We start from the raw sequence: 15412 nt of genomic DNA, 5'->3' as shown, positions 1-15412 counted from the left end.
GCGACCAAGGGGGCCCCTTTCCCACCCCCGACCAGACACTGCCCGCGAGGCCCGCGGAGTTGAGGCACCATCGCCGCTCCGCGTCTCATCACCAGACGGGTAAGCCCGACCCGGTCTCGGCCTCAGGCCCGCCTCATCTTTGAGGGTACTCTGTTCTTTTCCTTGGTTTTGGGTATGTGTTGTCGGCGCCGTCTGTGAAGTAAAATTGTATAAGTGTTGCCGTGTGCTCGGTAGTCGGATAGCTCTGCATTGTGTTTCTCTTTTATATTTGCTTTTTGTGTAATATTGTGTTTCTTCTCCTTTTACATGTGCTTTTGGTGTAATTGAATATGTGTGCTTTCCGTTCAGCGCGAATAAATGTGCTTTGTGTTGAACTGTTTCCCGCTTCGCTTCGTCATTTCCTTCATTGAATCCTCATCTTGCTTTACGTAAAGGGTTGGTCGTGGGCTGAATACGCCCGATAATTAATCGAACCGTCGAGGTCGACGATAACACCGCTCGGTTATCCCGATAGTACGGAACGGGTCGCTTAAGTGGCCCGTGTCCGAAGTCGACCTGCGGCGAGGTGCGATCGCCCGGTCTACCCTCCGCGTGGGTACTTAGGTAGGTCGAATTTGGCGAGCAACCCTATCCCACACGGGGGCTGATTGGCTCGATCGCGGTGAGACCGAAAGGTCCACCCGTGACTGGTTCCCGGCGTTAGTCCGAGAGGGTCACGACTGGATTGTCCGTCCGGTGGGCGACGTGCCGCGATTCGAGTTACGTGGCCGTCAGCACGCCGGCGGGCTCGAATCCGTAACAAAATATATATATATATGTATATATGTATATATGTATATATGTATATATGTATATATGTGTATATGTGTATATATGTATATATGTATATATGTATATATGTATATATGTATATATGTATATATATATATATATAGCCTGGTGTTGGCGCAGTGGTTAGGGTAGCGGCTTGGGATGCAAAAGGTCCTGAGTTCAATCCCCGTTGGGCCACTGAATTAATACACCAGGGGGTTGACTCAACCTGTCATCCTTCCGAGGTCGGCGAAATGAGTACCAGTATACTGGGCCGGTGTATACCCTGGTTAAAATAGGTGTACCATATCCCTGTGTCGTAAGAGGCGACCAGAGTTGCGTCAGGAAGGGCATCCGGCATAAAACATGTGCCAAATCACTGTGCGGATCATAAGGATGATCCGCAGTGGCGACCCCTAACGGGAGCAGCCGAAAGAAGAAGAATATATATATATATATATATATATATATATATATATATATATATATATATATATATATATATATATATATATATATATCCTTCATTACATATAGCTCATCCCAGCCTTGTGCAAGTCTACAATTTTGTCCCTGATGTCCTGAGACAGCTCTCTGGTCTTGCCCATTGTGGAGAGGTTTGAGTCTGATTGATTTAGTGTGGACAGCTGTCTTTTATGCAGATAACGAGTTAAAACAGGTGCAGTTAATACAGGTCATGAGTGGAGAATGGGAGGGCTTCTTAAAGACAAAACTAACAGGTCTGTGAGAGCTGGAATTCTTACTGGTTGGTGGGTGATCAAATACTTATTTTATGCAATAAAATGCAAATTAATTATTTTAAATTCATACAATGTGATTTTCAGGATTTTTTTTTTAGATTCCGTCTTTCACAGTTGAAGTGTACCTATGATAAGAATTACAGACCTCTACCTGCTTTGTAAGTGGGAAAACCTGCAAAATCGGCAGTGTATCAAATACTTGTTCTCCCCACTGTGTGTGTATATATATATATATATATATATGGTGCGAGCTGTATATATGGCAAAAGAATATATATATATATATATATATATATATATATATATATATATATATATATATATATATATATATCTTCTTCTTCTTTTGGCTGCTCCCGTTAGGGGTCGCCACAGCGGATCACCTGTATCATCCGCAAAGTGATTTGGCACATGTTTTACGCCGGATGCCCTTCCTGCCGCAACCCTGGTCGCCTCTTACGACACAGGGATATGGTACACCTATTTAACCGGGGTATACACCGGCCCAGTATACTGGTACTCATTTCGCCGACCTCGGAAGGATGACAGGCTGAGTCAACCCCCTGGTGTATTAATTCAGTGGCCCAACGGGGTTTGAACTCAGGACCTTTTGGATCCCAAGCCACTGCCCTAACCACTGCGCCAACACCAGGCTCAGGCCCGTAGCCAGGGCTCAGTATCAAGGGGGGCATATGAACTGGATCGGGGGGGGGGCACAATTATTATATTTAATTTTTTGATAACCCTGTATACTATTGTATTCATGCAGCATTGACACATCTATACTGAGGTTGCCGTCGCATACGAACCAAATTGATCTCAGCTTGATTTAATATGTTCCGATGTTTTTGGCCTAAAATTATTCGAATGCAGGAGAGCCGCAACAAACTGGCACATTCACAATGCAAATATTCAATGATTAGACAATTGGCACCAATTCAGGTGCACTTATACAAGGTGTTGTGAAGAATTGGCATTACAAAATTAATATACCAGAGATACAATGACTAAACGGGGGAGGTTGGCACCGGAATCGGTGCACTTTGAAATAAGATACAGTGGGCTATGACCTGCGATCATCACGTTAAACTATCAACAGCAAATACGACCAGACTGAAGATACCACAAGGTCCGCATTTAAAGCAGTCAATTACACAGAGGTAAGGTTATGCACAAAGCACTTGATATGGGATATGCAAAGCACCAAACACAACATTTAACTTAAACATCAGAAGTGCAAAGCAGCTGACCACAACCACACTGCAACCACAACCACACACGCATCACCAGCAGTCACACACACAATCTGAACTCGTATAGTTTTTATACCGCTGTACTCGCTGTCAGAAGAGCTGCAGGCGACGTGTCTCGGTGTGGAATCTTCTGAGGACCTTCTCCTTCCATTCATTCAGGCATTTACGTGTGAGGTCTCTCTCGAAGGTCAGCTGTACCAGTTGTGCCTTGCGTGCATGGACCGTCGATGGTCAGTGAAAACATTCCTCAATGTTGAGAATGAGTTTTCACACATGGCAGTGGACGCACCAAGTGTTAGTCCAAGTCTCATAGCAGTCACTACACTTGGCATGGCTTCCAGCGTTTTGTGGTATGTTGAGAGGACTTTTTGTGTTGTCCATCTCTCGTTTGGCTGCTTTTCTGTCTGTGAGCGAATAAACTGCTTTGCAACCACACACTCTGTTTCACTGATGGTTGACTTTGTTAATGTCATGATGTGCTGGAGCAAGTGGGGATCCAAAAACGTGCCATTTTCGGGATTCAAGGCAGCGAGTGAACGGGCGAGTTGTGTGTTGCACTCACTGAGGCGCTGAGCGATCTCTCCAAGCACAGTGTCAATTGTGCTGTAAAAAAACCCTCTGCAGTTCCGTCTTGTCATTGTTGTTGTTTTGTCCTGTCGTCTCCAAAACGACAAACTGTTCCAAGTTCTTATTCGTTGTACGTCTCCGTTTTTGGTGGTGCATGTGCAGCAGTGTGAGCATCGTTGGCCTTGTTCCACAGATCAGTGAACTCATCCTCAGAGCGGAGTTTCTTCGCGCACTCTGTAGCACTCGCCACCAGTTCCAACTCCGTTAGCAAGTCCATGTTCTCTGCCTGCAAGAGTCTGTTCGGGCCATTTAACAACATCAGCAGTTTTTGTACAAAGATAGCAGTGAACATGAAGGCAGGCCCAGAGACTTCCTACAAAAGCCCAATAGCCTCCATCCTCATCTCTGCACCGTCGGCGCGCTCTGCATCAATCTCCGACAGTAAGGATGCGATATCCTTAAAAGATCCTATGATCACAGACACGGTGGCTAAATGTTCCGTCCACCTTTGATCAAGAAGTCGTTTTAACCGCTCACCTTCATACTGTGCAGCAACAGTGGGCTTTCTGAATAATTTGTACAGGCAACAACAAACCTCGAGGAAATCAGTGACAGCTTTCTCTGCTGCCGGTGTGTGGATAACTTCCAGATGGAGTTGGTGATTTAAGCAGTGCACATCGGGGATTTCTCTTTCCAATATCTCTTGCAACAACTTTTGCACCCCACCGTGCTTCCCAGTCATTACCGAAGCCCCGTCATACACCTGACTTAATATTTTTGACGTGTCAAGTCCTGTTTTTGTCAGCTCTGCAATTATTAGGTCTGTCAATGTTTTTGAATCTCCAGCGTCGGCTGTTGCTATTGTGTGTAGATGATTGATATGTTCTCACATTCAGTGGGGTCCCTGGTCCCATCCACCTTGATGGTAAACCACGATGTGCCTACTTCTTCCACGATGACATCCGTCACAACATTACTCAATGTGCAGATCAGTTCATTCTGCATTTCCGGACTAATATAGCTTGCGTTTCGTGGGATATGCTTCATTATTTCGGCGAGCTTGGTGTCTTTTTTTGAGTGTGTAGTTTAAAAGCGAGAGGAAGAGCCCACTGTGCCCGTCTGGCATATCCTCAAAATTATCAAGGCTCCCTCTAAAAGGTATCTGATTTTCGGCGAGAAATCCCACAACATCGATAAGAGCAGACACCTAGTACTGGTTTCTATTTGGCTGGTCAGCATTGAGGAGTGCGGAAATCTCCTCACCACAATCGATGCACCTCTCATTCTCCTTCCACCTTAAAACACAAGTTAAATGTTCCTTTGAAGTTGCGAGTTTGTGAAACCCCCTGCCTTTCTCAACGGCATGTTTCCAATTCCGGTAGCCTCGCACTGTGAAAGTGGAGTCCACTGGGCCGCGTGCAGTGTTAAACTTCCTACATGGATAGCAGAATGCTGCATCTGTCTGCACACTGTATTCCAGCCATTCATTAGTCTGGTACCACGAGGACACAAACGAGCGACTCTTGTTCTGCAACAGATGGCCAGGGTACCGCTGTAGAACAACATGATTCGGTCTCTCACTTCCAAGATCATCGGGAAGCGGCTTGACAGTCACACCCGATCTCGAAGCCGCCGCCGAGCATGGAAACTCGGCTGTCTGCGCTGGGGCTACAGCCGCAGGTCTAACGTTGCTGGCTTGGCCAGGTTGGCCAGCTTCTGTCGGTATTTCATCGACATGATCGTCTTTTCCTCCTCCTCCAACTCCTCCCACAACATGTCTTTCCTCATCTTCTTCATTTTCGTCGCTTGCATTTTTTTCCTTTTCTGAGCCATTTTCGTTTATCCATCATCCAAGTCTTTTCTCCTGCTGCGAGATCGTGCTCTGTGATTCGTCCCTCGTGACTCGCATCACTAATCTCGCGACTCGCGAGATTTGACGGTTGACGGTTTTATTTATTAAATGATCGATGCATCAAAAACAGGTTTTATCTGCATCATTTCAAATGTAAACACGATTGCAAACACACATATTTTTAATTTTTATTATAAAATTACTTTTGTAAGATGGAGGGTTGACGGGTTGTGAAGGTCACGTGGTCACTTCATCTTTAATTATGTAAATTTATGTCTTTTCCTTAATCATATTTTCATATGACTATAATACATTTATACCTAACTTACAACCAATCAGGTAACCTGCTCAATAGGGCCTCCATATCGAAAACGCTGATTGGCTATTCCTTAAAACTAAATGATCCACGATATATACAGTATAACCACCCACAACATCGACATTCGACACGAGGTCTTGGCTGCTGGTGTTGGTGTTTGCGTTATTATCTTTTATCTTGTCGTCTTGGACTGTATTGTCTTGCCAATTGCTTTTGGAGATGCGCTGACAAGCGCACACTTATCTCTTGACTGTTTTTCAAAGAAGGATATCATTAAAGAACAGTTTATCCAAGAAGGCCTTATTATTCACCATGTTGAACATCTGGAATAAGGGTTTTAGTTCACACAGGTGAACTCTGAAACAGCAAGGAGTACACAGTGGGTGCTCGTCCTTAAACACCAAGTTGTTCACAGGGTGCAACAGGGCATAAATGGGTGGCGTACAAGTGGGGGGCACCAGATGCGCCATGGGGGGCATTGCACCCAAATGCCCCCCCCCCCTAGCGACGGGCCTGACCAGGATATATATATATATATATATATATATATATATATATATATATATATATATATATATATATATATATATATATGTAGTTGGAACAAACTTTAAAAAATCAATTTGTGCTCAAAAAGGATGCAACACACATTTATCATTTATAAATGTCAGACAGACTGCACTAATTCAAGCACCAATAATAGAAAATCTGACTGGGAGGGGGGGTAGAATGGGTACATTTTTCCCCACTCAGGGATGGCCAAGGAGGTCCCTCACCCCATACCTCCCATCAAATTGCACCTTGGTTCACTCTGTCTGTCAACAGGTGTCAGTCTATGATTACAATGCTTGGATGAAGGACACAACGGCTGTGCAGATCTTGCCATGCTGTATAACCCCCCGAGGATCTTTGACTGGTCGAGGGTTAAACATGACCATCCCTGCGGCGCCTCAGCAGATTGCACCATTTCCAGTGCGTTTTTATTTTATGGCGATGGCCCCGCTTCACACAGGAGAGACAAACGCTTCATTGGCGTGACCTGTGACCTCCTGAGCCAGAGTCGGAGGACAGTCAACTCAAACACAACACAGACTGGGAAATCTCACGTACGAGAAGATGGAAAAATCTGAAACATTGAACCGAAAACATTTAAAGATTCTATGAACGTGGTGGTGGACAGCAGACTTGAAGAACTGCAAGGAAGAACACAAGAAACTGACTCAGGAGAGTGAAGCAAGGGAAGGTGGGAGAAGGTGGGGGGCTGGAGACAGTTCCCACTGAGGAGATATTTCTCAAAAGGCCACCATGATGCAGGCAGGCAGCCTCAGACATAAAAAGACCTCCAAACAGAGGAAGAGCACCAGACAGGAAAGTAAAGACCCAAGGGTTGTCGATCAGGGTCAACGGCTGTGGGATTAATTACTGGAGTCACCTGCGAAAGTAAGGCAAGACTGTCAGACATTTGTGAGGGGAGAGAGGTAGTTAGTTACATTGAAGATATATTTCTCCAAAGACCGTCATGATGCAGTCATGTGGCCTCAGATACATATCTGGAAAAGAGCAGAAGGAGAGCACCAGACAGAAAAGTAATGTCTGCAGGATAGAAGATCTGGGTCTTTAGGGGTCTTGGAGGTTCATAAGGGTCTTCAAAGGTCTAAGAGGTCTCAGCAGTTGAAAGGTTTAAAAGGTACATACCAATAGTATGCAATTAATATATGTACATGTAGTCAGGGTGCAACTAACGTTCAAGCAGCACGTAACTGGACATCTTGTGACATGGCTTCACGGACAGACGTACGACTTCACAGACATTGTCAGTGGGGGGTCCTAATGGGCCAGATCCGTGGTGTCCTTGGGTATGCTCCTCGTCAAGACGGTGGCTTTGATCTCATGCCTCGAGGTAGCCAGACCCCACGAAAGGCCGGGCGCGTCACCGGCCGCCAAACCAGGCGGACCTGGGCTTCGCTTGCTTACGGCTCCCGAAGGAATTCCGATTTGGCTTGCTTGTCCCGGCCCTGGCTTGCGGCGGCTGGCGAGGGTGGAAGGCCATGGCGGAGTCTAACGCCGCCGATGGTTTCCACCACTCCGATTTGATCACACACCCGGCCCGCATTCCCTTCGGCAGTTCAGTTACAGGCTTCCAAGGGATGCCAGACGATCTTAGAGATTGAATGATGACCTGTCAGGCTACAGACTACATCCTAATGATGGGTGTAGATCCTGTGAAGCACTGGTGAATTTTGCCAGGAACCGTCGGTGGGCACGTTGCAAGGTAGCCTCAGCGGCTCCACACCCCATGGAGGTTGACAAGGGGAGTTGATGCCCAAGCGCCGATCCTCCACATCCTGGATCGCTTTTGCAACCTCGAGATCCGTGCAATAGACTGGGGTCAGGCCCAAACTAGGTGCCAGTGTGCTGCGGAAGAGGAGAGGAGTTCCCCGCCCCATCCACTTATGAGAATGGAACTGGGGGTCGGCTCAGCGCCACCTCTCAGCGGCACTGTGGTGGATCTGATGTTCTGGCCCATGTATATATTTTGCTGTACATTGATATCATGTGAATCATTGAAAATTGACGACTTGTGTGACGTTGATCTCTGACCTATTGACCTCAAAAACAAAGGGCTTCGAGCTTGTCACTACCTCTACAAGGTGGTGAAGCTTCGTAAAGATCGGAGTAAAAATGTGAGCTCGAGTCGATTGACAATCAAACATATAGCATAACAGACCAGACCAACCAATATCCTTACAAAGCGCTAGCAAGCTCATTGGAAGTGGAACACACCCTCGGTGCTCGAAACGAGTCTGTAATGTGCCACGGGAAAAAGGTCCTCAGATATGTATATGGATCATAGATGCAACAAATTTTCTGCCTGCAAAAAAGCTGAAACTTGGGGGGAAATCGCCCCCCATCTCACGACCCCAAAACCTCCTCCTCCTCTTCTTCGTCTTCATGAGTCTTATAATTTGAAACGATATTTGTCCGACTAAAATTGCCAATGCTACACATGGTACTACACATTTTACTCTTACTCCGACTGCATGTCATCAGTCATGATACAATTAGTAGGGATATTACAATGAATACCAGAGATGATGGAGCGTATTATATATCTCAAGATATGGATTCTTCTCCTCCTCCTCCTCCTCCGAATAAGGAATTCTTCCTCCTCTCTCAAATTCCAATCTCTCTGGAAGGGGAAAGATTTTGCATTCATTAGTGGATGACATCACATGAGTCAATTTATGGGTTTTACAATTTTCCACTTTACATGGCAACCTCAAAAACAGCAAGAAACTTGCAACTAAAACAGGATTGATGGAAATTCCACAGGACATTCTAATGCAACCAACTGAGTTGGTTATATGACCACTGTTATACGACGTAGTACAAGTTAAGCTGCTGGACGACAAGAGTGAAGTCGATGGTGCGCCATTACAAATCCCCACATTTCCCACTTAAAGCAAAGTTGAAAGATGGCAAAAAATTCCATGAGGAATGACTCAATACCCAATATCAAATTTTGAGTTAAAAAATTTTTTTCCCGTTTTGACCCAAAGTCCCCACCCCTGGGGAATGAACCGGGTGTCAAATCCCCCAAAAAAATCGTGACATATTTTAGGCATGGATGTGCATCATTTGAAAATGTTTAAAAATGTGCCCGTAATTGAATTTTTTTGGTATTAGCCGGTCCGAATCCGAGATTAGCCGAAACTGTATTCCCAACAATCCGTTCCTTTTAGGCGGTACTGTTGTGAATCTGGAAGCCATGAGCACACAGACATTCAGGTTCCTATAGCTTCGTTATTTCGATAAGTAGGTGTTTTATAGATAACTTCCATCCCCTAGTTTAATGGGTGAATAAATGTAAATGCACTGTGAAGTTATTTTAATAGTCAGGTTTTCTTTTATTTAACAACACCAACGATAAAAAAAACGCCATCTTAACTTCCATCCTGACGCCATGACGCTCGCGGCATTCTTCGCGTGCTCGCCAGCAGGCGCGCGCATGGGCGGAGTCTAGCGTAGGCATGGCATACCTCCTTAGCCAATCGGCATGGAGCGGGCGTCTTCCCCGCCCCGTCTCCGACTCAACACGATCGCCATTAGACACGCGGTCAGAGGAGAGGCGGTGTGCTGAACCACAAATGCCTCCGCTCGGGACTCCGCCCAGGGAGGTGGGAGCTGCCCCGCCGACTGTGCGCCTGTCCAATGGAGGGCGGCCAGGGAATCGCGCGATTGTTTCGACCAATGAGAAGGCGAGTGGCCATAAAAAGAGGGCCCTCCCTCGAAGGAAGGACAGAGAGAGTGTGGTCGGCACAAGCAAAAAAAAAGAGCGTGCGGTGTCCTGGGTCTGCTGGAGTGCGCGTCTCTGCCCGGGTTCGCGGCGGACTGCATCTCACGCTTCAGAGGTGCCTCATCTGGCGCGTTAGAGCAAGTGACCCTTTTTCATCTAGGGAGATCACCTCATCTCACCTCAGCTGGGTTCGGCTGCGCTGGTCCGTCCTTCAGTAACTGCAGCTCCGGGAAGGAGAGGACGCCCAGCCGCGCGCTCGCGGCCAGGTAGCCAGCTACCCTGATCTTCAGCTGGAGGTCCAATTAAAGACCATTTCGTCCGATTCTTTGTGTGTGCGTGTGTGTCCTTTGGGCCCCGTCTTTCAGTAGTAATTGTATAAGTGCTTTGCTGTACATTATTTGCCATTCTATTATTTGGTTTAGCTCTTGCCTGACGTGCTTCCCTCATTCCCCACCTGTTGTATAAATAAACCCCCATTTGTTAAATGTTTTCAGCTCGTTCGCATCTATTCTTTCATTGACTGAGCGTGTCGCGTGTCGCGTGCCGGGGAATGAGCTGGCCATTGTCGATATAACGGGGCAATCGGGACCGACGGTTCTCGGCGATCAAACAGCTCGGATCGCACACGGAATGAGGCGCTAAACGGCTTGTTTCCGTACGGGTGCCGTCGAGGGTGTGAAGACTCGGTAGATCGCCACGTGATCTCTAGGTATTTTGAGATTTGGCGAATAACCCTGTACCACATGGTGGAAATATTGACGCTTCACGGTCCAAAGCAAGGGACCCGTAATCTTCGGAGTTTTCCGGAGAAGTACGATCTGAATTCCGGGTGATCGGTTGAGCCGACTTGCGGCTCCATCTAGTGGTCGTGCCCGCGGCCGATACCCAGCCCTGCAACAGTACGTCCTTGGCAGTGTCGCTCGGCTGAATCCGATCCGGTAAAGTGATATGGTCCGGTAGAGTGATCCAGTTCATACAAGGCATACCGAGGGCGTTTTCCTCAGTAATTAAATCATGTGGTTATTTTTAGGTCACCGATTAACTAGACGGAGGACCCTAAGTCATGTGGTTGAGTTATTGGCATGCACGGTTGGTTCAGCGACCCTCCGCATCACCGAATTATCCATGTGTGACGGCCTACAATTCCGGGGAGTCTGGTGAGAGCCGAGATAGCTCCCCCCCCCCTTTGTGGTCTTCTCACCCGACCCCCGGCCCTCAACAATATCGATGTCCATCTATTCAAGTTGTTTCACCCTCACTTTGTTTTGGGGAATCCATTCAAAGGGAAGTTTCACTCGAACCAAGCTTGCATTTCCATGGTTAAAAATAAATAATCCAATTACCTACACCTTTCTACCCAAGTCTTTCCATGAACCGGCTGACCACCCCGTCCCCTGATGCCTGACTGAATGAACTGAGAAAGGGATTTGTAATCTGTTCACAAAGCTGGCAATAACTCGTGTGCTCTTCACAGAAGACACCATCTTCCATACTCTCTTCATCTCATTCCTCCCTCCAGGTCTTCAAGACAGCTGTTCACCAACATCTCCAGTCATCCCCCATCTAAAACCATGATCTTTTCTCCGCTCATTAAACCACCTCACAGCCCTCTGCCAAAATCTTGTTTCTGTCTCCATGTTGTCCACCCTGTGCGCTCTCCCCAACCCCTCATCATGACCTGCATCCCTTGTTTGTCCGTCTCCGTCGACCTTCTCCCTCCGTCCTGCTGTTGGTTCCCTTTGTTATGTTTGTCCTCATCTGTTTTGGGCCCGAGCCCTTCAATGAGCCTCGACCGAGTACTGGCGTCTTCAAAAGATAAAATTTCCTTCGATACAGAATTTATTTGTGTTCCCGCCATTTTCTGCTGACAGTCCCTTTCAACTGTGCTGTAGAATAGAAACAAGCCGATTTCAATGTTGAGGCTTTAATTCACTCAATAAAGGTGATATCTGAAAGCATAAACAAAACACAAGTATAAACATTAATAATCGTAATAAGGCAGTAAATGGTAAAGGCGATACATTACTTCAACGAGATCAACTAACGTCTCACGGACTCGCATTACGAAGACGCGGGAAACACCCGGATCTCCTCACAGCTTCACACTCGATACGGAACGTGTGTCGTTGCCTGACTCGTGACCTCTCAGCTTCCAACAACAACAACAACAACAACACGTTAAAGATTCATCACATTCACCCCACCTCTAAAGTTCAACCAAATATTTCCAAAGATATTCAGGAGGGCGTCTGATCCATTCAGATCGCCACAATGGGGACCGTTTAACTGATGACAAGGGTTCAGTTGCACTCGCTTCCTCAGCTAAAGTCTGTTTCTCTGCCGTAGGAGAATTGCTCGGTGTTACCTCTCCATTTTCGAAACCAGCCTGCTGTTGCTCCACAGGTAGGGAATCACCCATCACATTCCTAGGTGGAACATCACCAGGAGGTGCCAAATGTCACAGTGATACAGTGGTCTCCCGGCCATCAGAAAGTCTGACGTGGGCATACTCCGGATTTGCCTCAATGAGTTCGACTTCATCCACCAAGGGATCATACTTGCTCTGGCGTACTTGTCTTTTCATCAGCACAGTGCCAGGAGAAGCCAACCAGGTGGGTATAGAATGTCCGCTGGTAGATCGGTGCTGGTAGCTAAACAGTCGTTCGTGTGGAGTGGCATTAGTGGATGTGGAGAGTTGCGACCGAACAGAATGTAGAGCATCAGCGAGAACAGCCTCCCACTGCGCAGTCTTCAGTTCTCGCGACTTAAGCACAAGGGCACAGCTTTCCAGACGATACCATTGTATCTTTCCACCAGTCTGTTTCCTTGTGGGTTAAAGCCAGTAGTTTGACTGGTGGCAATGCCACGTCCATGCAGAAACCATTTGAGTTCTTCGGACATAAAGGAAGATCCTTGGTCAGTGTATATAAGAAGGCATACCAAAGATTGCAAACAGTTGGCAGAGGCATTTTATGACGGTTGCTGAAGTCCTGTCAGCACATGGAAAGGCAAAGGGAAACCTTGAAAACTCATCAACAACAGTTAGCATGTAGCGATTGTCCGTCACTGACGGCAAGGGTCCTTTAAAATCGATGTTTAGCCTCTCGAAAGGCAAGGTAGCTTTGATGAGATTACTTGGGGTGGCCGTATGGAATCTCGGTTTGACTTCAGCGCGGGCTGGACAAGATGCACTCATCCTTTTAACTTCTTCGACAGAAAAGGGTAGATTTTGGCAGCGCACAAAATGGGCCATCCTTGTTACACCTGGATGGCATAACGAGTTGTGGAGATCTTGCAAGGTTTTGCCGTTAACAGCTGAACAGCAAATTCGTGAAAAGGCATCAGCAGCAGCGTTTTCTTTACCCGGGCGATAAATTATGTCATAGCTGTAGCATGACAGCTCAATGTGCCACCTCATAATCTTTTCATTCTTGACTTTTCCAGCTTTTTTGTTATCAAACATAAATGCAACAGACCTTTGGTCAGTAACAAGCTGAAAATGATTTCCCAGCAGATAATGCCTCCATTTACGCAGTGCCTCCACAATCGCATATGCTTCCTTTTCTACTGCTGAATGCCTTTGTTCACTACCAGAAAGAGTCTTTGAGAAGAATGCAACAGGTGCACCAGACTGGTTAAGCATAGCAGCAATAGCGTGATCGGAAGAGTCAGTTTCAACTATGAAAGGGACAGTTTCATCTATAGCCATCACAATGGAGTTGGCGATGTCTTGCTTGAGAAGTTTGAAAGCTTCAACAGCAGCTAATGATAGAGGGAAGCTTTTACACTGTACAAGGGGACAAATATTTTCAGAAAAGTTTGCAATCCACTTTGAGTAATGCGCAAACATTTCCATTGCCCGACGCAACGAGGGCATATCGTGTGGGGGTGGAAGCTCCTGAAGTGGTCGAAAGCGCTCAGGATCTGGTTTAATTGTTCCATTTTCAATTGTGTAGCCGAGGAGGTCGACAGATTTTGCAGAGAATACGCATTTGTCATTGTTAAATGTCAGATTATACTTCTTAGCGACATTGAGAAATTTATTCAGGTTTTCATCATGTTCTGCCTGGTTCTTTCCACACACCGTAACATTGTCCACGTAAGCAAAGGTATTCTCCAGATTCTCCTCCAAGATAACGTTGTCGATAATTATCCTCTGGAAGATTGCGACGCCATTAGTAACGCCAAATGGAATCCGGCGGAACTGATATAGTTTTTGACAGGCTTCGAATGCTGTAAATGGTTTGTCTTCTTCTGTTATGGGAATTTGATGATAGGTGCTGCACAAATCGATTGTACTAAATATCTGATATTTAGCTACATTTCCTACCATTTCATCTATTTGCGGCAATGGGTAGGCATCGAGTAGAGTGAAACGGTTAATTGTTTGTGAGTAATCGATGACCATCCGCTTTCTATGATTATGGTTGGTTGTAACTAATACTTGGGCACGCCATGGAGACTCGCTAGGTTCAATGATTCCTTCATCAAGAAGCCTCTTGGTTTCGGATTCAATAAACTTGGTGTCTGCGCCGGTATATCGCCGTGACTTCACGGCTATTGGCTTGCAATCGGGAGTTAGGTTGGCGAACAACGAAGGTGGAGAAACAGTGGAAAGTCCGCAAACTTTTAGAGAAGGCTTGGCTCCACCAAAGGGAATCTCAACACTCGAATGCTGTTTCAAGAAATCGTGACCCAGGATGAGGTCAGCGCATAGGTCCTGGAGAACTAACAGCCGAACATCACTGTAGGTATGTTCTGATAAGATCAGCTCAACATTGCAACATCCCTGAACATTTGAGTAGAGGGAAGTGGAGGCCATGGAAACTTTACTGTTGGCAGGGAAGAGCTTCCACTTGTGGGTTTTAACCAAATTTTCGCTCACCAAGCTTTCGGAGCTTCCAGTATCGATCAATGCTGTGACTGAGTGCCCATTGATCTGCACTTTCACAACAGCTTTAGCTAGGCAATCTGGCGAAGCAGCAGAGAGTATTGCAAGAGTGGGGATCGCCGCCAAGGTTAGTTTAGAGGAAGCGGACCTGCACACTTTAGAGAAGTGGCCTTGCTTTCCACAGCTGTTGCATGTAGTATCTCTTGCGGGGCATTTGCTACAAGGATGCCTATAATATCCGCAGAAGAAACAGTTAGTATTCACGGCAGCAAAAGTGCCCGTCGTAGTGGTGTTTCGCTCCACAGATGGATTCGCTGCCGCTATGGTTTCCAGAGCTTCTTGAGATGATTCTCGGATCTCCACAGCAGCAGCATCAACAGGAGGGACAGGCCACCCATTGGACTCGGAATGCTTCTGGGCCATCTCGAAATTGGCGAGCTTGGTCGAAAGCTGTTTGAAGGCCCAATGTTTCATTTTCCAGCAAGCGTCGTCGTATGTGAGACTATTGCAGTCCATTGATGAAAGCGTCGCGTATTGAGTCGTTTCTGAGGTTGCGGCCCGGAAATTACAATCCTTGCTTAGCTGCTTCAGAACTTGCATATATCAATCGAGAGTCTCTCCCGCCTCCTGTCTGCGTGTAGCGAGCACGTGTCTTGAAAACA

General features: G+C 46.5%; 1 protein-coding gene across 1 annotated transcript in view; it reads right to left on the bottom strand.

Annotated features, from left to right (window-relative positions):
* The window catches only part of LOC147032872 (uncharacterized), a 113709-nt gene extending 100977 nt beyond the window's left edge, over positions 1–12732 (bottom strand). Inside the window, exons 1-4 of the mRNA XM_085850955.1 lie at positions 12712–12732; positions 12370–12623; positions 12139–12285; positions 8650–8841 (exon numbers count right to left, since the gene is read on the bottom strand). Coding sequence (XP_085707081.1) covers positions 8650–8841; positions 12139–12285; positions 12370–12623; positions 12712–12732 — 614 coding nt within the window. The remainder of the gene's footprint in view (positions 1–8649; positions 8842–12138; positions 12286–12369; positions 12624–12711) is intronic.
* Between the last annotated feature and the right edge of the window lie 2680 nt (positions 12733–15412).

Source organism: Eptatretus burgeri, chromosome 2 (assembly GCF_056783735.1).
Source record: "Eptatretus burgeri isolate ZD-2024b chromosome 2, Ebu_testis_v1, whole genome shotgun sequence".
NCBI lineage: Eukaryota > Metazoa > Chordata > Myxini > Myxiniformes > Myxinidae > Eptatretus > Eptatretus burgeri.
This window is presented reverse-complemented; position numbering and strand designations above follow the sequence as displayed.